A 25,472-nucleotide genomic window follows, 5' to 3' on the forward strand; every position below is an offset into this window, starting at 1 on the left:
GGGGGGGGGGGGGGGGGGGGGGGGGGGGGGGGGGGGGGGGGGGGGGGGGGGGGGAGGGAGGAAGGGAGGCAGGGGGAGAGAGAGAGAGAGAGAGAGAGAGAACTTAAAAAAACTTCTCCCGTAGTCTCTGGCACTTCAGACCTATGTCTGGGAGGACTATTTCCCTGGACAGTGTGAACCCTGCATTACGACGTGGTGTCGGGAAAGGACAGAAGCAAGCCTTATTTCACAGAAAGTTCATTTCCATCGTTAAAGCCAGACAAAAGCTGCATGTGCACCGCACATCCCAGACAATTATTCAGCCAGTGCAGTGTCATCTCACTTTATATTTTTCCATTTCTCAATGATACTGCCCAGAGACCAAGCTGAGGAATTCTTCTAGCAGCTGGCTGCATTCTGCTCTAAAATATGTTTTATATATTAGATTTGCTCATCAATTTACTTCAATTTACTTCCCAGTGGGATGAATTTTTTTCTTTTTTGTTGAAGAGGAAATACCAGTTATTTATAGCAACTGAAGGAAATAATGAGCGGTTGCAGAAGCCACTGAATAGCATGCTACCGAGTAAACAGATCTATAAACGGCCATTTTCGACAACAGTAGCATGTGATGCTCAGGCAGACTGGGTCCCTAAGCTAGGTCAGGTCATCTCAGGAAACCTTATAGGCTGTTCTCTCAGCTTTCCCTGCATGAACGAATTTCAATGAAGAAATCACAACATGGCGCAACAGGCACCGCCGGTCATTTTAGGTCTTTATTTGCAGCGATCCTATCATCGGGTCTCATTGCTGTGCCAGGTGCCTTCTCAGACAAAACTTCCTTTGCATGCTCTTCCATGTGGGACTTAAAGTGGTTTAGAGGATCTCATTTTTAAAAACACTGTCAACAATTTAAGATTATTTCATTTGGTCTTTCTCTTTCTTTCTTCCTTTCCTTGGTTGTAGAGGGAGGGGTATGGAGCATTGAGAAATACCATTTAATATGCTACTTGTCATCTTTTAACAAGTAGAGAAAAGGGTGGAAGCTCTTTGTTTCTATGGAAGACCAAACACAAGGTGAAGTCCTTTCCTAATAAAATTCAGTGACTAATAAAAATTCACTTCTTGATTTTATATAAACAAGGACAGAATATATCAAAAATTTTTTCAAATGTAAGCCACAATAAGCTGTACAGCTTAGTCCTCTTCTAAGGTAAGATTAGAAGGTCTAAAGGAAAAAAAGAAAAAAAAGAAGAAAAAGATCAAGACAAAGGAAAAGAGAAAGAAACTGAAAGGGCTAAACATACAGAAAGTGATGGATAGGCATAAACAGAACCAAGGCTTGGTGACGACAACCCCACCTGCCTGAGTTCTCTGTTCTCAGGGACAGTATGAAGTTTCCCACCTCTGTTCTTAGGAACTTTAGCACCTTTGGTTCATTACTAAATGGCAATTAGACATTTTTGTTTTTAGCTTTTAAACTTCAAAAGGTCTTAAGATTTTATTCTCTCATAAAATTCTGACTTTCATAGGATTTTAGAAATTAAAAATGCTTAGAAGTTAGAAATTTCCTTTTAACACTGGAGGTGAAGCTTTGTTAGCTACAACTGATCGTCTTTCAGTATCAAAGCAGGTGCATGCAATTAGTGAATGGTGAACAATGACTTGGGGGATGTGGGTCTAGAATCATTAGCTTTGAAGACCCTGCTTAGTGCCACCTCTCCAGGAAATCTTCAGTAAGACCCCTTCAATAAGAGGGGCATGCTTACCTCCTCTGTGCCCTCCATGAGCCTCTCTCTTTTTCCAGATTGCAGTGTGTCTCTCCCCACAGACTGCAACCCTCCAGAGGGCAGGAATAGATCTTATTCTCACCATCTCTACTGCTAACACTTGCCCCAAGCCATATATTTTCACCCAATTACCTCAAGAAGCTTCCAAACTGGTCTCTCTGTTTCTATCCTGCCCTTTCACATTCCCCCAAGTATAACTGCCACACAGCAACCATAGTGATCCTGTGACAATGTAAACCAGTTTGTCACATCTCTGCTCAAAACCCTCTAGTTGCTTATTTCCTCATTCTGAATAAAAGCCAAAGTGCTTAACTTGGCCTGCAAGTCCCCACATGATTTTCTCTCCCCCCCCCCCCACTTCCCATTGTTCTATTCTGGGCAAGCTGGCCCTTCCTGCAGGGCCTCAAACATGCCAGTCAGTCCAGTGCCTCAGGCCTTAGCACTTGCTCCCTCTGCCTGGAACCGCTGTCATCTGCAAGGCTTCCTCACCTCCTGTAGGTCTCCACTCTCACATCACCTTCTCACCTACACTTCTCAGCTACCTGAAATCTCACTCCCTCAACCCACAACCACCTCAGACATTCCCTAGCCCTTTACCTACCTTGGTTTTCACCTTAGCATTTATCATCTTTGAACATGTATGAGGGTACTTCAAAAAGTTCATGGAAAGATTTGTATTATCTTTTAATTCTATTTTTTCCATGAACATTTTAAAGTACCCTCATATATTTTACTTACATATTTATTATAATTTTCCTTATTAGAAAGTAAGCTCCATGATGGAAGAGATTTTTTTTTTTCCTGTTATGTTCAGTATGTATCCTAAGTACCTGGAAGAATGTCTTGGTACATAGAGAGTGTTCAGTAAGTATTTATAGAATGAATGAATTAATCCTTCAATTTTGGTCCCTAGTGCAAAGCTGATGCTCAATCAATGCCTGCTGACCTGAACTAAACAAAATTTTGCTAAATATGTATCCTTTTCTATCAGCAAATGTGCTATTCTTGGTCAACTCATTAGGTTGTATATGCAAATATTCAAAAAACCTAAATTGCCATAAGAGTGTAAAGGGGTGTGCTTTTTAAAACTGGTTTTGCTTGAGAGATTAGCACTGACATACTCCAAAATGCATCACTTTCAATGAATTTGGCATTTATTTACATTGTTAATCCCCATTACCCCCATTTTTTCCACTTAGAAAACAAACACTTTGAGAGTCTTTTTTGGGTGCTAATATAGCTCTGAATCATACACAACTAGATATAGGAAAGGTGTAGAAATACATATGGTATTTGCATATGGCTGCATATTTATGTATATATATACATATCCATGATGGAAAAATCCTCCAAGAAAGGCTAACTATTGCTCAATAACTGTTCTTATCAAAACCTATATGGATATCCTCTAAGTGATTTCACCATTTTCCACTAAGGAGTAAAATATTTTCTGGACACTAGCTCAGTTTTCCCTCTTATCTTGGTCATAATGAAAGTAACCATGCCCCCCACAAGTTATCCACCTTAACATAATGAGAGTGTAAAGATATTTTGAAAAAAGTTTTGCTTATTTGTCATCACAGACCTCATTTCATTCTCTGGCATGGCCCATCTGAACTTTACAAAGCTGACAACTTGAAAATTTTCTCAAATGCCAAAAACAGACAATATACCCACATTTCATCATTTTGGTGCATCCCAAGTCACCTACCAGGCATAATAATATTAGAAAAACCCAACTTCCTTGTTATGGATACTCCATGAGAAAATACTGATGAGTATTCTCTTCTGATTTGTTCAATGTCTCCATGCAAAAGCTGTAGGGAAACTGCTAAACCTAAAACAAATGAGAGATATCCGAGTTAAAAACACAAGAATTGAAATAGCATAAATAGAAACTGAAGTACTTTAACAAGCCCAAGTTTATAGTATCATTGTTTTAAACTATGGGTTAATATTCAGACAAAATCAACAGAACCTATAGGAATAATATCTAGATAACACTTTTCCAACTTCAACACCTGAGCTTCCCATTTATAAGAAGGTTCAACTGGAGGAAACTGGAGCCCAACACTGAGAAGAGGAAGCCTGGCCTCCCGCACCCTCCCCTCCATCCCGCACCAGGCAGAGCACATCCCTGCACCAACACTCATTACAGCAACAGACGGCGGCTACCTGGCCCGAGAAGATACATTGAAATTGGAGTTTAATTTTTTTCAACTCTATAAGGCCTATGAATAATTAGGTGTCATATATGAAAAGCATGAACATAAATCTGAAGACACAATAATTCAAGGATTTTAAGGATACTGATTTTCTTGAAATTTAAATAACAAAGCTAACTATAATGAAACCAAGATTACATTCTTAATATTTTATACCTAGCAGAAACTCATGATGGCATTATTTAGCAGGATGAAGGACATTTTGACAAACTAAAGAGAATTTAGTCAGTAAAGTAGTAAAATTATCTTTTTTTAACCCATTCAATTATACTGATATTACCACAGTGGGATATAAAGAAGATGAATGATGCTTTTTTCATATATTATTTTCCCAATTCTCTGGAAAGAAAGCATGAAAAGGAAATTAATGACATATCTTTGTGACTATGTTTGTATGTACATCTCAAAGATGCTGCTTCTGTTTCAGCTTTTTAATTACTTCTTCCTTTTTCTTCTATTGTTTTAAAAACAAGAAAGACAAAAAAGCCCCTCACCTATATTAGTGATAGAAAATGAAACCAGTCAATATCTTAAGAAATCTTTCAGTCACCATTAACCTGAACTCAACTTAAAAATGAATTTGAATAGTGAAGTCAAGATGATCTGTACCCCAAAGATCCTCAATCTACATACTTATCACCAACTTTACCTCAATGGCATATACCACGCGCATGTTTTCACACCCATTAATAATTTACAGTATTATGATGCTGCCTAAAAACAAAGGCATACGAATGACAACAATCATGCTGCAATGGAAAAGAAATGCAAAATGCCAGACATCTAGATGAGGTTCTTCCTTTTACTCTCCCTCAGTAATACAAGCAAACATCACCAACAAAAGCAGCGTTGTTGGTCTGTCTGCTTGATTTTCAATAGTAGTTAAAACATCAGGAAAATGTTTAAGAAGAAAAGCATTAGGCTCAGAGAGAGGCTGGAGCCACTCCTGAGCTCCAAATCTAGGCTAGATGAGGCACGTTGAAGGGCAATTAAAAAAGAAAAGGACATGGACGTGGCTTCATGATTGTGTCCTCATACTTCCCTGTGTGCATCTAACAGAACATTTGTCTCAGAGAGTCGTGAGAATTAAATTAAGGCTGGCAGACACTCAGAACGTTAAGTCTGCCTCCCATGTTTACCCATCTATCCCTCATCTACCTCCCCAGCTCCACCCCATTCACTTCGAGTTGGGTGACTGGAGGCAGTAGGATGGAGGTGGGACTGTCCATCCATAGCCACATGAAATGAAGTGGGGGACAATAAGCCGTGAAGATGATTTGATGGATACATCTATCAGTGCAGCTTTGGATGCTTTATGCGGCACTATTGGTTCCATTTAAAACCCAGGCAGGAGAATGAAGACAAGCTAACATGTGTTATCATCCATCTGTCCCAGCAGCTATTTCTTCCTGACTCACACTCTCCCACTATCCCCATCTCATCACTGGTGTGTCTGTTCTCCTCCCACTTCTGTCCTTTTGCCTTCAAAATATGCACCCACACCATCACCATCACCATCAGCATCATCAGGAGCTGGTATTTGAAGTTGGTACCAGTGTGTGCCAGACATGGTACATAACAACAGTTCCTCCTGCTGGGAAGAACACTGTTCAAATCCTGGTGTACTGTATAAGCAATGTTTTTAAATAGAGAATAACATGGATTTAACAAAATTCTTGAGATCCTGTGATTTTTGCGATTGAAAATCATTTTACTGGGATTTCTCATTGAAGGACCCTGTGTGATATGTATAAAGAAAGGAAGAAGACAAAAAAAACTCAAAGGCAATGAAAAAACAAAGAGATCAAGCAATTCAGCATAGGGGTTGAAGAAACAAAATTGGTCAGGATCCTTGTTTTGCCCTATAGAAGCCAGCACACATTTCATTAGCAGTGACTTTTTTTTTTTTTTTAACATAAGCTGAATACTTTACAGAGGATAAGATGGTAAGAAAAGAAAAATATTCAGCCAGAGACAATGTGAATCCTGAAGAAAATTAAAGATGGGAACGGTGAAAAATATGTTTTAGAGATAGACATGTATGTAGGGAGAGTACTAATGAACAGAGAAATACATCAAGTGATGATAATTTGGGGGAGTATTGCCATTTGGAGGTGACCCAATTTCTCCAGAATTAAGGACTCACAGACAGTCAAGAATTGGAAAGGTCAACTGGACAGAGGGCTTGACCTCAATGTACTCGGCTCTGCCCACATCATCAACTCTTCCCATAAAGAAACCACAGCACTTACAAGCCATCAAAACATCAAAGAGTGGGTGTGCTTTCAAAAAGACAAAGAAAAACATGGTTCTGGTGGTGAGTCCACAGGGACTAGACTACAAAGAGCCATTACAATCCTATTTATTTTTCAATCAGGGAAACTCCTGATCCTATTTTTACAGTGGTCCTTAATTATCATGACCACAATCAAGAGGTTGGATAAATGAGTCACCAGAACAGTAAGAAATAATATATTATGACTAAGAAACTACTCATCACTACAAAGGAGAGACTTAGCAAATATTTACAGTTTCCTTCTAAAAAAGTTGAACTCATAGAAGCAGAGAGCAGAATTACGGTTGCCAGGGGCTGGGGGAGATGGGGAGACTTGGCCAAAGGATACAAAGTGTTATTTAAGCAAGATGAATAAATTCTGGAGATCTACTGTATGTCATGGTGACTATAGTTAATAATAATGTATTGTATACGTAAAAATTGCTAAGAGAGGAGATCTTAAATGTTCTCACCACAAAAATGATATGTGAGGTAATGGATATGTTCAGTAGCTTGATTTGATCATTTCACAATATATATACAGATATCAAAACATCATATTGAACACCATAAATATATATATATTTCAAATTTGTCAATTATACCTAATAAAGCTGTGGAAAAAAGACAAATATTTATATATTCCAGTTACCTGAGGACCAGCTCTATGCTTTCAGGTCTAGACATTAATGACATAGGACTGTTTATTTTTCTGTTCATAAAACAGTATTTATCTTTCTATTCTCTTCCTGGTCATCCTACTTCACTGTCCTGGCCTCACCTGCTCTCTCTGGGGATGAGGCAACCTCTAAAATTTTATCTGCAAACTTTACCTTACTCCTTCCATAATTCAAAATACCAACTTAATGCTTAAGAGGAAGGTGGGATACAAGGATGTGTGCAATAGAGAAGATCCTTGCTCCTAAGGAATTGATAATATAATAAGGAAAACACACACACACACACACACACACACACAAGAATAGAATATAAAGAATGGGTTAAGTACAGGAATACTAAAATAATGAAAAATAACTACTGAAAGAAAGTTTAGGGAAGTTTTTTTTTTTTAACTGGGATTTATAATAATAATCTGTAAAATAAATTGAAGAATTAGGTTAAATTTTTAATTTCACAAAACACATAAAAATGTTTTACAATCACTTTTTTTGGCCTTTAATAAAAATACCCAAAATGAAATTGCTATGGTGGAAATGTTCCCTGTGTTAGAAGAAATGTAATCATTAAACTGAACTTTCACATCAGCCTAGATGTTTAAGCCCCAATTATAAAGATTTGATATTTAGTTTTAAACAAGGCATAGTCATTAATCTGGAGGCTGCCACAAAACAACATATTACTCATGATTAAGCCCAGCTTACAGAGAAGTAGTACAGGCAAGAAAGGCTTGGCATCTGTTAAGCCAAATGGGGCTGATTATTTGGTAGCTCTAGTTTTATGGGAATTGAAGTTAACTCACGGTATATGATGATTCCTTTTAAATTCATGAAATTCTGCACTTTTACACTAAAAATGGCAAGCACAGCATGATTTGTAAGTAGCAGCCAAAATTAATTTTGGACTACATCAGCCCTTTTGCCACTAATGAACCAAGTAACATGTAGTTGTAAATGTATAGCAATGCAAAAATGGAAAAGCATAACATATTTGATAAATACATGTCATTATTAAGGGTGCAGTTTAAGAACTCTATCATAAGGCTGCCAGATCCTGTTTCAGTGTAACTTCTCTGTGCTTTGGTTTCCACATCTGTAAAACAAAGATAATCATGATACCAATCCCATAAAATACGTTGGGTAATGACCGGCACAAAGAAAATACTCAAAAATGTTAGTTGCTTCTACAACTATCACTGCCACTGCCAATTATTATTATATTACTCCATTGTTTCTGTTCTTACTCCTCGCTACCATGAAAATCAGCAAATTAGCTTCCATCAAAAATTGGCCAAAATTCCCTAAGTGCCATACAAGAAGAAAATATTCCTTTTAATGGGCATGCCCACTTACCACTAGATTAAGCCTAGTATTGTGATTAAGTTCTACGGAGGCTTCAGAGGCAAACCTATCAAGCAAGGACGATGCTGTAATATGGGAGATCTGAGAAAAAAACCTAATTGACAAATACAAGTAGGCAACGTGCACAGATAGACACATGTGAAGATGGTGAAATTCTTAATGATGCAGGGATTCTGGTGGTATGCCCAGATATTAATAAGCTAAAGTGCCAAACAAGTGGCAAAGTTTGAAATACCTTTGAGAGTATATTTAGCATGAAATTTGGTGAAGAGGTTATTTTACTATCTTATTTTGTGTTTTTTAATTTTTTTTTCCTCCTTCTTCCTCACTTCTATCCTCTAAATGGATTAGGTTTTCTTATTTCCCCACTTCTACTATTCTGGAAATCACATATTTTATTTCTTTTTTTTAAATGTTTAACATAAATAACTGACTTAAAGACTAAGTTTAATCAATAGCTCTGTTCTCTTTGTGAACAATTCTGGTAAATTGGATCTTTTTAATTCTGATAATGAAACATTCTCAAGTTGTTGCTGTTCACAGCCAATGCTTATTTAGATTTATCCTCACGTTTACCATTCTCTTTCTTTCCTTCTGGGTTCAATTCTTTTACTCCTGATGATCATCTCTGACTAGTTCTTTCAGTGAATGTGTGTGGTAAAGTCTGAAATTTTCTTTATTTCATTCTCAGTCTTGAATAGTAATTTGGCAATGTAGAATTCAAAGTTGGCCATTTGACCCGGGCAAGTTTAAGATATTATTCCGTGACATTCCAACCTCTACAACTGGGGCTGATGCCATTTCTTTTTAGATAATCAGTATTTTCTTTCTGATTATTTCTGGTTTCTAGATTCGCTTTTGGTATTCTACAGTTTTACCACAGTTTATATATGACCTCAATTTTATTCATGTTGCTCTTGACTTTTGATCCTTTTATCTCTGCACTTTTATGCTTTACAAAAGTTCTGCAAATTCTCACCATTTTTAAATACTACAGCTTTCACCAGTACTCTATTTACTCCTCCTGGAATTCCTACTAGATGGATATTGGTCTTTTTCATTCAATCCTTTATAGCTCTTAAATATTTATTCAGGTTTTTCCATCTCATTTTCCCTTTGGGTAATTTGGTACTGAATGCTAATTCTGGCTAAAATATTAAGCTGTAATTTTAGTTTATTCTTTTCAACTGTGCTCATTTGCTATTTAAGCAGTCCACTGAATTATTTATTTGAATGACATTTTAAAAAGAATTTTAAAAGCTCTATTTCATTCTAACCACTAGAATTTAAACACCAATAGGATAAGGATTTTATTTGCTTTGTTCAAAGCTGTATACTAGAGTCTTGAGTAATGGTAGACATATAGATGCTCAATTAATATTTTTGATGCATAAATTATAAAATCTCTGTTCATTTTTTCCTTTTTTTCCATTATGAATGTCTTTTGCTACCTCTTAGTCTTTTCCTGATAGTTTAGTACCTAAAATTTTAGACGTTCATGATTTCCCCTTGTTGCATCTGCTTTCTCTGCTTTGTTGATTATTTTATGATTGACTGTTATTATCATTTTGTCGTGACTCATCTTTAGTAGGTGTTGCTTTTGGCTCAGGATTCCTATGTACACTAAGTGTGGAAATGACAGTAATGAATGGTTATACATTTATTGTTTTTTCAGGATACTAAACTGGGATCAGTTTTTTGTTTTTACATTGAATTTCATGGCTATGGGTTCTTCTAAACTACTGAGTTAATATAAATTCAGACTAATGGCATAAGCATGGAGTTTTGATGTTAAATGGGAGAATCCTTCACCCCAACACCTTTTAAAGCAGAACAGCTATTTCAGGACTCACTTCTAGGCACTACGTATACAGACCTAGGCATGTCTCAACTTCCACGGAAAATTTAAAATTTAAGCCCCAAACTGTCAGGGCCTATATTAATGTTCCCTCTTCTTCCCCGCTGCCCCCAATCAGAGAATCTACTTTAGTATTCCTCTTCTAGTTTTGAGCTCTGCCTTCCTTCATGTCTAGCAGTGGGATTTCCCTTTCTTTAAGTTTCTCTATTTCTTATCATGTCTTGGTTGTAATTTATCCAGCATTTTTACGTGTTTTTAGTGGAAGGGGAGGTTATAACAGTCGAATCTACCATGTTTCAGGAAGCCAATTTATTTTAAAATCCTTAACATCCCTGGTGTTTTCCAATAACACAAATGGTCCATGAGGAATGTATAATAGTGTAACTTCAACGCACAATTGAATTGTAATTATAAATGGGTAAATTAATTAACTAAGCAAAAAATTACTCTAATTATGTAGTAGTAAGGATTATCAATCTCGCCAATATTTAATTCAAAAACTGTCCTCTGCTCCAAGAATGTCATAAATGTACCAAATTAAAATGTAAAATAAAATCACAATATTGACTAAAAGATTAATCTAAGAAATGTAAGACAATTAAAAAGTATTTAATATTGTATAATTGTTTTTTTCTTTTTCATTCCCTTGAGTTTTAAAATAAGTCTAGAAAAAAAATAATAGGATATTAGAAATATATGTTCTAAAAATATAAGTGCTAAAAACATCTGAGCTAAGAATAGATGTGCTAATATTGTCAAGAGATTTTCACAAGGGTATCTAAAGGTCACATTACAAATCAGAAGTAATCATAGGGCCGGCCCGGTGGCGCACTGCTACAGTGCGCCGCTTGGGAGCTCGGCGGCACTCCTGCCGAGGGTTCGGATCCCACACACAGACCGGTTCCTGCTCACTGGCTGAGCGAGGTGCGGGTGCAACACCGAGGATTGCGATCCCGTTGCCGGTCCCGGTCCGGTACAGGCGCGACACTGAGGGTTGCGATCCGTTGCCGGACACGAAAAAAGAAAAAAAAAAAAAAAGAAGTAATCATAAACAAATCCCTAAATTGAACTATAGGGGTAGGAAAGGAAGAATATATTTGGCACGTATACATTAATCCTTATTTTATTTCCTCAATTAGAAGTTTCATGAAGTTTGATGACTAAACTGAAATGGTCTTTGTTTCCATTTTCAGCATTTTAAAATACAAATACATGCTAAGAAAAGACCAAAAAAAAAAAAAAGCTTCATTTTACTTTTTCTCAAAATAAATACAGTCAAATAGAGAGCCCTGAATTAGACTCTTCATCTCAACTAAGCCAAGATATTTAAAGCTTACAGAAACATTCTTTAAAAATGAGCCTAGTTGAACAAGAATCTTTTAGTGGCATGGAGGAAGATTTGGCAGAATACATATTATGGATAATGTTAATATTCTAGTTGAGAAATAATGAGGGATTAAACTTAATACCATAAATTATTATCATAGAAGATGAGAACTAACCTCAGCAGGTTTCGTGAGTACACAGAGATTGTGGAAGTAAACTTACTATAAAACCAGTGTCTTCCACTCAATCCCCAAACAATTTCTTCCTCCATTTTCTGTTCTTATTAATTAATATTACAATTCCAAATCTCATGTTCTAAATCTTTTAAAACGTTTTTTTTTTTTTCTGTTAAAGGCTGTGTTAATTTTTTTCCCAAAATGACCATCCACGCTCCTTTCTATTTTGGTAATGTGGCAAAATTCATAAAAAAAACTTATATTCTCCCTTAATAATCTCACTTTCAAGGCAATGTTTTAAGAACATATTCCAAAATCCAGGAGATGTTCTTCAAATTATCACTTATAAATGTGAAAAACTTGAGAGCATTTAAGATTCCAACAATAAGGACTGGATAAGTAAATCAGGGTCTTTGACCTCAAAGCCAGGAAAAATATGCAACCTTCTTAGGACTTGACAAATTTTTCATCTATCTAATTGTTTTCCTCTTTGATTTGGCACTAAGAAACTACAGAAATAAACTTGAGGTATACATCTTATAACTGTGTTTTTGATTCAGTCATTCATGAAGGAAACACTTATTGATGACCTACTAGTCATTAAACATTGAATTTTTTACACATTTGTGGGGTACAAAGCTGAACTTCAATACATGTACACAATGTGTGATGATCAGGATTAGCACATTCATCACCACAAAACTTAGTCATTTCTTTGTGATGAGGACATTCAATCTCCTCTCTTCTAGCCATCTTTAAAATTTATCTAGATTAAACAATTTTTAAGTAGTACATGCATATATTGAATAATTCAAACTGTACAAAAAGTCTTATAGAAGGAAATGTATTCCCCTATTCACTTCCTGAGTTCTATTTTCTAGAATTGATCAATGTTTACAATTTCTTGTGTAATTTTTCTTGTTCATTTTTCTTAATTCAGCAGAATTTTCTTCCTTTTTATTGAGATAACTGTCATAAAGAAAATAAACCATAGGTTGAGGTAAAAATAATAAAGGATAACTGGTTACAGAAGGCATTTCTTAGAAGGTAACATTCAAGCTCAGGAAGCGATGAGAGGGCAATGCAGGAAATGGAGGGTAACACTCCCCACAGAGCCAAGATCAAGCACAAAATCCCAGCAACAGCAACGGGAAAGACTTGAGGTGATGGAGAAACCAGAAAGCCAGTGTGTCTGAAGCAAGGAGGGTCAAGTGTGGCCACAGGTGGGGCTGGTAAGAGAAGCAGCAGTCACAGAGGCCATGATAAATTATTCTAAGCTCAACGAGAAGCCACTGGAGAATTTTAAGTAAAGGAAACATGATTCGATTTTGTGTTCTAAGAAAGTATTCATGGTGTCGCCTGGAAAATGCGACAGGGAACGGGAAAAATGAGACTGATGAGCCCAGTGTAAGGCTCATGCTAACATGGTTCCAACAAAGATGGTAAAAAGTGGTAAAAAAGCTATACACTAAAACACAAAAAGTCATATGTCTTCATGGCATATTAAGTGTGGGGGGATAAGGAAAAATAAAGAATAATGGGAAGATTTCTGAGTGTCTGATCTGAGAAACTGTACAGAGATGGGGCTCTGTACCGAGATGGAGAGATTAAGAAAAGAAAGGAGAAGAAACAAGTCATCAATATTGTCTTTTATTAATACATAATTACATTTAGTGGTTCTCTGTTTTTCATGAGGATTTGGGTTATGATGTGGGGCCACTTGCTTTCAGCCTGAAGAACTTTCTCAGTATTTCTGGTAAGGCAGGTGTGCTAGTAACAAATTCTTTGTATTTTGTTTGTCTGGGAATGTCCTTATTTTGCCTTGACTTTTAAAGAGAGGATTGCTGGATATAAGATTCTTGGTTGACATTTTTTTTTTCTTTCAGCACTTGCAATATGTCACCCTACTGCCTTCTGACCTCCATTGCTTTTCATGAGAAGTCAGGTGCTAATATTATTGGAATTTCCTCATAATTGAGTAATATTTCTCTTGCTGTTTTCAAAATTTTGTCTTTGCCTTTCAGCATGGTTACTATGATGTGTCCGGATGTGAATCTCTTTCTATTTATCATACTTAAAGTCACTGAGTTTCACGGATATGTAGGTTAATATTTTTCATTAAATTTGGGAAGTTTTCTGTCAATATGTCCTGAAATATCTTTTCTGCTACCTTCTCTCTCTCCTCTCCTTCTGGTATTTCCATTTTCTGTATGTTGGAATACTTGATGGTATACCACATTTCTCTGAGGTTCTGTTCATTTTTCTTAATTCTTTTTTCCAAAATCTGTGCTGTTTTCAGGAGTGCTCTTGGTCTGAAATTCTGCATACTCTTTTTCAAATAAAGTCTATTCCTTTCAGGAGAGCTTCTGAGTTTTCTCTCCTTATGGACTGCCTTTGGCTCTGGGCCAAATCTCCCAGGCACTGTTCCAGAGCTGTAGGTGAGTACAGTGGCTCACTCCCTAGAGTGGCACCCCTACTTTATAAGAAAGGTGCTGGGCTGGGGCAGTAACCTCTGGTCTTCTTGGCTTGCCTCTCCCTGTGTAGAACCTCTACCCTTGTGAGCAAGCTGGATCAAGGGCAACTGGTGCTCCAATATCCTCAGCCTGCTACATCTGGGGTAGAGCCTCTGCTGTAGGAATAGGGGTTGGATTCTCTGACCATTCCCTGAAGCAGGTCATAAGACTCTCATGTAAGAGGTGCCCTTCCAATACCCAGAGGAAAAGAACATCCTTGTCACTGAAGATGAACAAACATGCCTTGCCAGATTTCCCCAAGTTTATTACCATTAGCTCACACCTTTTTTGTCCTACCCTACAAGTATTTCTCCACAACTCTCCCTCAAACCTACTATAAAAAGCACTGAGGTTTAACTCTTTCTTCAGGTCTTCATTTCCTAATGAAGGCTCCCATGTCATGGAAGGCTTATAGCAAATAAATGTGTACACTTCTCTTGTTAGATGTCTTTTGTTATGGGGTCTCAGCCATAAACCTAGGATGGGTGAGGAAAAGATACTTTTCCTCTCCTACAATATTATATATCTGTCATTTAGTGTCTAATTATTTTAATTTATTGAAATACTTACATATTTTTTCCATTTAGCAAATCTTCCAAACAGTATTGTTGGTGATTATATTTAAATTAGCATAATATAACTAATTTAGAAAATAAAATTAAGCTCGAATCACTATTTCCATTAGCTTACAATTTCAGTTTAGGCTTCTTTTTTTAATATTGCATGAAGCTTTAAAAAATATCTTAGAGTGTAATTTGGTATCATATTTTGAACTATGTTTTTTTCTTCACTGCGGACTAAAGGAAACCAAAAAACATGATAACTGCATGCAATACAGCCTGAGTTTTCTTTTGTTATAATGGACATTGAGAAAATTATCAAAATATAAATAAGGTCTGTATTATATCAATACTAACTTCCTGATTTTGAAAACTGTACTGTGGTTATGTTGCCATCCTCTGAAGTAGGTAGGGTTAGAGAGGCATCATGTCTGCAATTTGTACTCAAGCTATTCAGGAAAATAATGCATATATGTATGTACGTGTATATGTATATATATGTATATATGTATGCATATATGTACATAAACACATGCACAAAATCAGAAGCACTGACGTAATCCTCTAGAATTTTACCAATCAGTAATATTGAATTAAATGACTACAAACACACACACACACACACACACACGCACGCACACACAAATGGAGTAGGGTAATGCAGATGTAGTAAAATGTTAACTTTGGGGAAATTGGGAATTGTTTGTACTATTCCTGCAACTTTCCTGTAAGTAAAATTGGTCGAAAGTAAAAAAATAAAAAACTTCTAAAAAGAGATCATGATTTAATAATTAGGCTATTCCAAAAGTAAACAGAAAGGTTACACACCATATTTCTAGCCAATAGGTGGTGCCAATAAGTATAACTTTTATTTTAATGATATTAGAAAGCAAAGTTTCTAAGTGCAATGCTCAAAAATCAGGTACACTAATAAAATCCTTAAGAATTATACCAATTCAGCAATATTTAGTTAAATATATTGAGTTAAATGACCTCATTGGTATGTGTGGATAGGACTTTCAACCACAAAAAATGCAATCTAGTACTCTAAAAAGCCTCCTTTCACCTCAGCCAAATAAAGAACACTGTATCTTCCTGCATAGAGCTCCACTGCTCTCCCGATATGTTATGGGCTCCTTAACCTTCTGTGGCAGTTAAAAAGTACAGTTGGCAGGAATTACTAAGGCAAAAAGAAGATTCTGGGGCCAGCCCCGTGGCTCACTTGGGAGAGTGCGGTGCTAGTAGCGCCGAGGTCCTGGGTTTGGATCCTGTATAGGGATGGCTGGTGCGCTCACTGGCCGAGCATGGTGCAGACAACACCGTGCTGAGGATTGTGCTCCCCTTACTGGTCAAAAAAAAAAAAAAAAAAAAAAAAAAATCTGGAAATTTACTTGATTAGCATATATGATTACTTCTAGTTGCAAGCTGCATTTGCAAACTATAGGAGATAATATTTATAAATACAGAGATCATATGAAAAGATTTTGAAGTTTCTTTTAGGACATACTGAACCATAGCCAATGATTTTTACACACTTTATTTCAAGTCGTACAATGGAATTTGCCTCAGTAAATCATACTGGCTCAGTCTAATTTCACATTCTTAGAATTCAACTGCTGTCTATCAGAGGTGAGATTTATAATAACCATTTGCTCAACAAACCTAAACCAAGCTTGTTTTAATGAATACTACTTTTAGAATTTCGAATTTTTACATTGACTTTGGATTTTAAATTTCCCACACAGCACAACTTTGGAGATTTCGAATTATTCAACCTAATGAAATCTAACTGTAGAGATATATTAATTCAATATTTTTTATCTTAAAAAGTTAAATGGATTGCTTGCAATTTTTTCCCAGTTTCTCAACTCAACAAAGATAATGGGTAATGTACCTTTGCAATGTGAGTTTTTTTGAAGGAAAAAACCCAGCTAACTAGATGAATCCCCTTATCTATTAAACAGACACAATTACAATTCCAAGAGATAGCAGGACATCAGTGAAGCATACAGGGCCAGGAAATTAGCTGGTAGAATTTTTTCCCAAAACTAATTTCAAAGTTATTCTTTTTTTCTCTCTTTTTTAGTACCAATGACCACAAACTAGCAGGGGGAGGAAAGGAAAAAGCAGTACTTTGTACAGCGAACTCAATTCTCTTGAAAACGTGTGACTGCACCACTTTCATTTAATCGGCAATTCTGTGGTCTAAGGAGAAAAACAGTGGAAGACAACATAGCTAACCACTGTGATAGTTGCAACATTAGGCACCCCAATTTCCCACTTCAATTTCTTATAATCTTGCTTCCACCACTATTTAAGTAAAGTCATTAGAGTGCCTCCCTTTCAAAAATGAGGCTGAGTGGCTCCTGAACATATCTACTGACCATGTAACCCCCTCACCTCGAGAAAGGGAGATGGGAGAAACAAAGGAGAGGGGTTGGTTCAATGATCCAATCTATTCGTAATCCAACTGTATTATTCAAAAAGTCTTCATTAAGGAGATTAAATCAGAATCCACTTTGAAAAAATGAAGCAAGGTGATTTTGCTTAATAGAAAGGGGAAGAATGTTCCAGATGATTACTTCAAAGTGGGTAAGCAATAATAATAGGTAACACTGAATATATTCACTTATCACCAAGTCCTATGGCAAGTGTTTTAGGGATATTTTCTCTTTTAATCATCCCAATAACCCTTAGAGGATGATCCTGCTAATATCCCTGTGAAACTGTGATTTATACCTAGGACATCCTGCCTACAGAGGCAAAGCTCCTGAATGGCACACTATACTCTCCAAGAGATGACTCCTGTCTGTCAGCAGAGAGGAATTTGTGGTTACTTTAAATGGAACCCTGACCCTTCACAGAGGCCTTAATAGGATAGAGGATCAGCTATGTTAGGTATTTATCTTGGTATATAAATCAAAGCCCATCATCGAGAACTTCACCATGATTCAAGAGGCAATGGTGTATCAACTCAGAGTTTGAATAATGATACGTTTAAACAAACCAACAACAGATGAATTTTGTTCTACAGGGGGCAGATTTGAAAGGAGAAGGGCTTGGGAGAGGACAGGTGTTGGGAAAGAAGTGTATTACAGCAGCCTGCTGCATCCTGGTTGGTCAACACTGCATCTGTGATGATAGAGAGGTCGGGGATACAGGGGAAGGTCAGGAGATCAGGGTTAGTTTTAGACTTGTTTACTCACACAGAGGGCAAATGCAAGCACATGAAGAGTAACAGGACTCTCGGGGAGAGGGAACAAGATTTCCACTGGTTACCAACTGCTCTCCACAGTTAGCAGGCAGAAGGAAGGGCATAATGAATTTGTTTGTGAGACATAAGAAGAACTTTTAAAAAATGTTATCCTTTAAACTGCATTTGCAGCAGCACTCACTCATAGAAATATATGTGAATCATGAGTGAAATTTAAACCGTTGTAGTAGCCACATTAAAAAAGTAAAAAGAAACAAAATTTAATGTATTTATTTAGCTCAATATATCTACAATGTTATCATTTCAACATGTAATCAACATAAAAATTATTAATGAGATATTTTACATTTTAAAAATTGTATCTAGTCTTCAAAATCTAGTATGTACTTTACAATGACAGCACATCTTAATCCTGGTGCTGTACTAGGTTCATATCTAGAGCTCACTAGCCACATATGGCTAGTGCCTACTGAACCGGACAGCACAGGTCTAGAGCATATTTAATGATAAAATAGTAGTTGATGGCATCGAAAAACACCAAAAGGTACAGAAGAGAACTACTGGATTTGGCTGGAAATTTCCCAATGAATTTGCCAAAGTAAGTTTAAAAAGCAGCAGCTCTACCATGTACACTGAAATTAAACCTCTTGGTCCATTTATAATCAGTACTATTATAATTCTTTTACAGGAAAAGGGAAGACAAGTATACATAGCAGTTTCTACTGTATACTTCTACTGTATACTCATTACTTCATGTATGTGTCCCACTTCTAGTGTCTCCTCTCAGTCCTTCAGAAACTCTGCCCTCAATTGCAAGTGCTCCAAGTCTCTTGTTTATTAAGTGGAAGATGTAGGTCCTTGTCCACAGCAAATGACCATCCCCATCACATAAAACCCGTTACTTTCCCAACTCTTGGGAGGAGGAGGAAAAAACTGACCGCACTACTCATTACAGCTGGAAGTGTTGCCACATATATGAGTTGTGGATACTTATGGCTATCATTGAACTGAACCACAAAGATCCTGTCTGCAGTTACTTTCTCTGTGTGGGACATTTTGGCCCAGCAAGATGTGCACAGCTTTGGAAAAAAAAGGTGGTCTGAGTTTAAATTTTGGTTCTTCTAATTGCCAGATGAGTTGGACTATAATATGAATATCTATATACAAGGCACTTTAAAAATCAGTCTTAAAAACAATGCACTCAGTTCAAAAACAGCTTACTTAATTTGAAGTTTCTTTATGTCAACTAAAGCACACAACTGCCTAGTTTACTTTGTATCAATATCGGTTTGAAGGGCAGATAGAGAACAAACAATATCCACCAAGTTTTTGTCTAGTGACTAAACTTAAAGATGTCAATACATATGCTATATAATCCATATATGCTATATAATGTAATATATTCTATGTTACTAGTATAATGTAATACTATGTACCATGTATCACATATAACTTAGAATAGGATATAATATTTCAGTTCCCCTCTGAACAAGCATGCATTTTTCTCTACATGATACTGCAGTCAGCATTACACTCTTTTTCAGCCAACTTCTATGTGAACTTGCATGTTTATTCTCCAGTACAATAATGACACTGCTTGTAGCCAGCTATATGCAGTGAAGCATGTTTTTAATGGACCTTACTGACAGATTTCCATTTACTGAACCTATTTGCACACAACAACCATGAACTCAAGCATATCTGTCATTTGGTTTTTAGTTTTCAGTAACAACTTAGAAGTCTCAAGACTTGGTACCTCAAAACAAAATCAGATTCTCTGCTTTGTTTCAAAGCAGAATAAAATATGTTTTTTATAGATAGCTACAAGCCTATCATAGCACAGGGTGAAGCATGAGAATGTTGACTGAGCATTTATGATGTTAGGGAGTGAATAGAGAAAAAAACAAAGTGGTTACCATTTCCTTCTCACACAGAGAAATAACAGAAAGGGCCTGACATGAAAAGTGTAGGGAAAGTCAGCAGGTTCCATATGCTCACCTGCATTGGAGCCAGTCAAATTATAACGCGCATTCAGCTTTTTGATGATGTTCTCGTGGATTTGGTACCACTCACTCTCTGTGTTACACCTAGGAAAACATTAATACTCTGTTAAGCTTTAATGATGTACGAGATCAAGCACATCTTAACAGCACACCCGCCCTTTTGGTTATAACCACTATAATGTACTACCTTAAATTTCCTCAAAGTACCCAATGACCCGGTGCAAACAACTGTCAGTTTTAGCATGGCTGCCTCAAGATGCGTAGCAATGCTTGTATCTGGTAATGCCCAATCACCTGCCTCAAGACAGAAGTGGCTGGGATGAACAACTCAGATTACAAGTGACTCCAAAACAAAAACAAAAATCTCAGAGAACAATGCATATAGCAGAAGGCAGTGCAGACTGAGTTCAGCTCCCCAGATTCAAATTCTCACTATTAACCGAGCTATGTTCTTTACCTTTACCTTGATTTCTCCATCTGTGATGCAGGGGTAGTACACTAGAAAATTAAATAAGTGTGGGCTTAGTATAACGCCTGACATATAGTAAATGCTCAATAAAGGAGTTCTCATTTGCAAGTCTCTGCCTGCTGTAACATGACCAGGTTTGGCCTCCATTAAAATGCAACAAATTAAGCAAAATGAAGTTGGTGTTAACGCAGCTTGCTCAGACCAAAGGCTGGCAGGATTTACCAACGGGCAATAAAAGTACTGTCTCAGATTTTCCGCATCTAGGAGGAATGGCATCCCTCCATCTTCTTACTCTCATAGCCATCAGCAACTCTTTCTTTTAGTTATTGCCATTTGCTGGTTCATGCTATCTTTGTTTACATGGTGTGGTTCACCCAGTAGGCCACTAAGGTTCTTAAAGACTGGATCTAGGACTGGCTGATTTCTGAGTCCCCCTTAGTATTTTGAACATTGTGGCTGTTTGAAACACATCAGTTGTATGAATGGATGGGTGGATGTCCTTCTGACTGGTAACTCCTCATGACTGGTGAACAGTTGGGTCTGCTATCCATCTTTATTGCCATAACTCCCCTAATTAGACTGGGGAGAACTTCCCTCATCTGGACATGCTTATAAATTCACTATCTTTTATCAGCCACAAATGCTCCCTCCCAAGAGTCCTGAATATCAAGTCTATACACAATCAAAACATTCCACAGTACACATTCCTTTTCCTAGTGAGCATGTCTGAAGCAGGTAATTCACGATTATTTGCTTGCATATTTATTTACTTAATTACCATAGGCTTTTCCGGGGTGACCATGATGTAGGTTATTTTTGAGCCGGTTAACAGTGGGATACCAAAATGAGCACTGAATCTTGGAAGGCCAGAAAACTAAGACGGAATGAAAGCATCCCGCCTGTCCAGTTGTAAGACACCAAATTGCCATTTGGCACATTCTTCCTCCAGGTTTCATATTTCAGCCCAGTGGGGAAGGAAGAAAAATGGCTTACTTCCTATTAGATAGATAAGTGACTCCAGAATTCATGCTTTTAACCTACAAAGCTCCAAATAAAATCAAAGCTCCTAAAGCATGTGACTGAAATATCTCACAGGCTCAGACAAGGTATTTGTTTCTCTGTTTGAATTCCAGATGGGGTAAGGATTTGGTCACCTCAACAACTAGAAATTTCTCCCAAAGTGTTTCTGACAGGCACTTTCTTAAAATGTTTGACTAAGTTCAAATTTCCTTCCTAATCTACAGTGACTGTTTTGACTGGTTAGTATTGGTCTTGAAATGGCTTCACAATTTGCTGAACTGAAATTTCTAAGGGATTTCTCTCCCAGCAAGAATTACCTAAAACCTTACTTTATGCTTTAGAAAAGTCAGATCATAAAAAAGCACAAAGAGTAGCACAGTTGATTTTTATGAGAGAGAGTGTCTCCTGCAGGCAGAGCTGGAATTCGTGGGTCCTCGTCTGCTGGCAGCATAATTAAGGGTGATGCATGTGACTGTCGTTCCCTAAGTTTTCCCTGAGGCAAGACAAATACAGCACTTGCTACCCACTCTAAGAAATGGCTAGATCGTGTTTGTGAAGAATTTTAGTTTTCTTAAAAAGCAACACCAAACAGCAGCAGCAGCAGCTCACTGCTGGACAGTGATGTGAAAGAACATCCGGAAAACTACAACCTGTTAACCCACGAGATCAAATTCTGGAGTTGGACAGTCCTGACTTCAAACCTTGTTTCCTTTCTTCTCAGCTAGGTGACTTTGGGCAAGTTATTTAACTCTCTGTCTCCTTATGTGTAAAACTGAGCCAACAGCATCTGCTTCCTGGGTTTGTTGTGAAGATAGATAAAGTGACATAATATGTGCAAAGTGCTTAACATGGAAAGCACATGGTGAAGGGTGGCTATTATCAGTCACTATTATTGCAAATAAATTATGCTTTATGACCACTGGTGGAGTTTGGAAAGGAGATTATCATGGACTTAAGCCTAACCATTAAAAGTGAGAGCTGCCATGTGATAAAAAGAGTGACAAGTTTTACTACCCACTAATTTTACCAGAAGTTCTCAAGTTTAAAATGAAGGTCACAGGTTTCATCTCTCTTAAAAGGAATAAAGACATTTTCTGGTCCTAATCCACAGACTATAGATAAATCTTTGTCAACTAGTTATTAAATGTGCATCAGTCCCACTGGGTAGAGAGTATATAAATCCATGAAACCCTGCAGTAGTGGTCAAGAGCAATGTGAAACACACACACATGTCCCACAGGCAGTGGGCCAGTTATGTTACCACCACATATGAAAAACTATTGGTATATGTGGCTATAGCAACACAACATCCAGAACAGAGCACTAAAGCAAGCTCACTCACGGAGGAGGCCAGCAGCACGGTCCTCAAACCAGAAATGTGGAAACCCCAGTGGCCCTGCTGTGAGGACGTCACTGTCTATCAGCTCTCAATTATCAAACCTGCAGGGAGATGGTCAGGGTGGGGTAATCCACACCCATGAGCGTTTTAAAAATCATTCAACTTAGAATTTGGAATATTTGAGAAGTGACCTTAGTAGTAGAGTATAATCGGTTGAACTGTGTCCCATAAAAAAGATAACGTGGAAGTCTTAACCTCCAGTATGACAGAATGTGGTCTTATTTGGAAAGTGCATCTTTACAGAGGTAATCAAATTATAGTGAAGTCATTAGGGTGAGACAACACAGTATGACTGTCTCCTTATTTGGACACAGTGACAGTGATGCACACAGGAAGAATGCTGCCCGTGTGAAGACAAAGGCAGAGATCAGAGCGATGCATCTAGGAGCCGTGGAATGGCTAAAGTTGCCAGTGAACCACCAGAAGCTGGGAGAGGCGTGGAGCAGATTCTGCCTCACAGCCTCAGAAGCAGCCAGCCCTGCTGACACCTTGATCTCAGACTTCTGGCCTCTAGAACTGAGACAATAAATTTCTGTTGTTTAAGCCATGCTGTTTGTGGTACTTTGTTACAGCAGCCCCAACAAACTAATACATGGAATAGGGGGAAATCACCCAAGCTTCCCTTTCCTAATTCTCATTAATTTATATTAAAAGAGCTTCCCTTTCCTAGTCCTCATTAATTAATATTAAAAAGTATGTCTGCTTTCTAAGAACAAATTAACTGTCTAAAGGTAAAGACATACTAGGTTTATAAATTCAAAGGAGGTGCTCTACACCGTAGATGGTCTACCTAGCTGATAAACTGTATTCTTGATTCCCTAACTCCTCTGACTGGCAAATAATGACTTGTGGGCTCACTTGTCCCAAGTCTTCAAATTATCAGGTTTTTGAGGAATGGCTCATAAACCCAACCCATCTATTGCTCTTCCGTTACTCACATAAAGTGGCATTCACCCAAGCAGCATCCACATGCACCCCTGTGCCCACCCAGCACCCCTGCGTGCACGTTTCTTACATGTACACTTTCAGGATGAGGTCATCTTTCGTCTCTCCTGCTAGCAGGTCAGCGATGCTAAGAACTGCACAGCCAAAGGGTCGCCGGTACTGGACACTGCAGGCATTCTTTTTTTCTCCTGCTCCCATTCGACCTGTCCAGTTGAAGAGCAAACACAACCCATGGACCCATTTAATCAGATGCATCTTAAATAGAGACACACAACTACAAAATAGGCCATATGAAATGTAACTAGTTGACGGAAAGAACACGGGTTTGGGTAACAGAAGACATTGCTTCAGTTCTGGACTCTCTTCCCCAACCACCTAGCTCTGTGCTGGGATTGGATTGTGTCCCCCAATGTCCATGAGTTAGAAACTTAACCCCCACTGTGACAGTGTTAAGAGGGTGGGAAATCCTATTATGGTAACTGAAAGGTGGGGCCTCAAAGAAGGGATTAGATTGTGCCCTAGTAAATGAATTAATATGCTGATGGTTTAATGGTGGTTGAGGGCTTTAAAAAGAGAGACAGGCGTTTGCTCTCTCTCTGCTCCACCAATCTGCCATGTGAGACCCCTGCATCACTGTCACCACCACCAACACCCTCAGCAGATGTGTTGCCTGAATTTTGGACTTCTCAGCCTCCTAAAGTGTAAGCAATAAAATTCATTTTTATACAATTTACCCAGTTCCAAGTATTTTGTGATAAGCAACAGAAATGGACTAATATGCTGTGTGATCTTGGGCAAGCAGCTTAAACTCTAGGTTATCAGTTGCCATCTGTAAACCTCGAAGAGTAGAACTGATCCCATGTTTAGGAACCACCCCCCTGCCACTGGGATTCATGGAGTTATCCCAGGAGGTGCCTGTCTTCAAAGGCAGCAATGGTACCTATTTCACTTCCTATTTTTAAAAAAATTCCATATTCAAAACACTATTTCAAAAATTTCAACTTTGAAAAGAAGCAGTTTGAGATTTTCTAAAGTATAGCAAGTAAGCACAGGTGGTCAAACAAGGATGCTCCTGCCTCAGCGTCTGGGCTGTATAAAACTGTCCATCACTGAAATCCCCTGGGATGATTTTGACTGTTACAAAGTTTTAACTTGTTTAAAATGTCATATATTTTAAAATATGCTATTGATATAAAAGCATATTTCAAAAAGTTCATGGAAAAATAGAATTGAAAGACAATGCTAATCTTTCCACGAACTTTTTGAAGTATGCTTTATTAATTTATGATTGGTATTTAACTATCAACAGATTATTTTGAAGAAGAAAAGCAGAAAGCACATGGGAGCTGAAATATAACAAGTTAATGTGAGGAAAAAATAATGAAAAAAATCTGCAGATTTTTTCTCCAGATGCTTCTCAACAGATCCTTAAATTGTTTCCACCAAGCAAAATTCTCCTATAGCACATCAAGATGTGCCCAGCACTTCCCACATTCAGGGTTAAAGAGATTTAAAAAAAAAAAAAAAGAAAGAAAAAGGATGGCAATATCCAATTTGGCTCTCATTCATCAGTAATAAACGAAAAACTACCTCTGCAATGTCACTTTCAGGGAAATGCTCACAAATAGCAGTCTGAAAACTTTGCATTTTATCTGTTAGAATCAAAACTAGAAAATGGTCA

General features: G+C 37.5%; 1 protein-coding gene across 3 annotated transcripts in view; it reads right to left on the reverse strand.

Moving 5' to 3' along the window:
- DOCK4 (dedicator of cytokinesis 4) overlaps window positions 1-25,472 on the reverse strand; it is a 444,210-nt gene that overhangs the window by 166,456 nt on the left and 252,282 nt on the right. For all 3 annotated transcript variants that reach the window (XM_008569607.1, XM_008569604.1, XM_008569598.1), the window contains exons 11-13: window positions 23,862-23,994; window positions 19,954-20,042; window positions 3,481-3,606 (exon numbers count right to left, since the gene is read on the reverse strand). In XM_008569607.1, the coding sequence (XP_008567829.1) occupies window positions 3,481-3,606; window positions 19,954-20,042; window positions 23,862-23,994 (348 nt within the window). The remainder of the gene's footprint in view (window positions 1-3,480; window positions 3,607-19,953; window positions 20,043-23,861; window positions 23,995-25,472) is intronic.

This window comes from Galeopterus variegatus, unplaced genomic scaffold, assembly GCF_000696425.1.
Source record: "Galeopterus variegatus unplaced genomic scaffold, G_variegatus-3.0.2 Scaffold27, whole genome shotgun sequence".
NCBI lineage: Eukaryota > Metazoa > Chordata > Mammalia > Dermoptera > Cynocephalidae > Galeopterus > Galeopterus variegatus.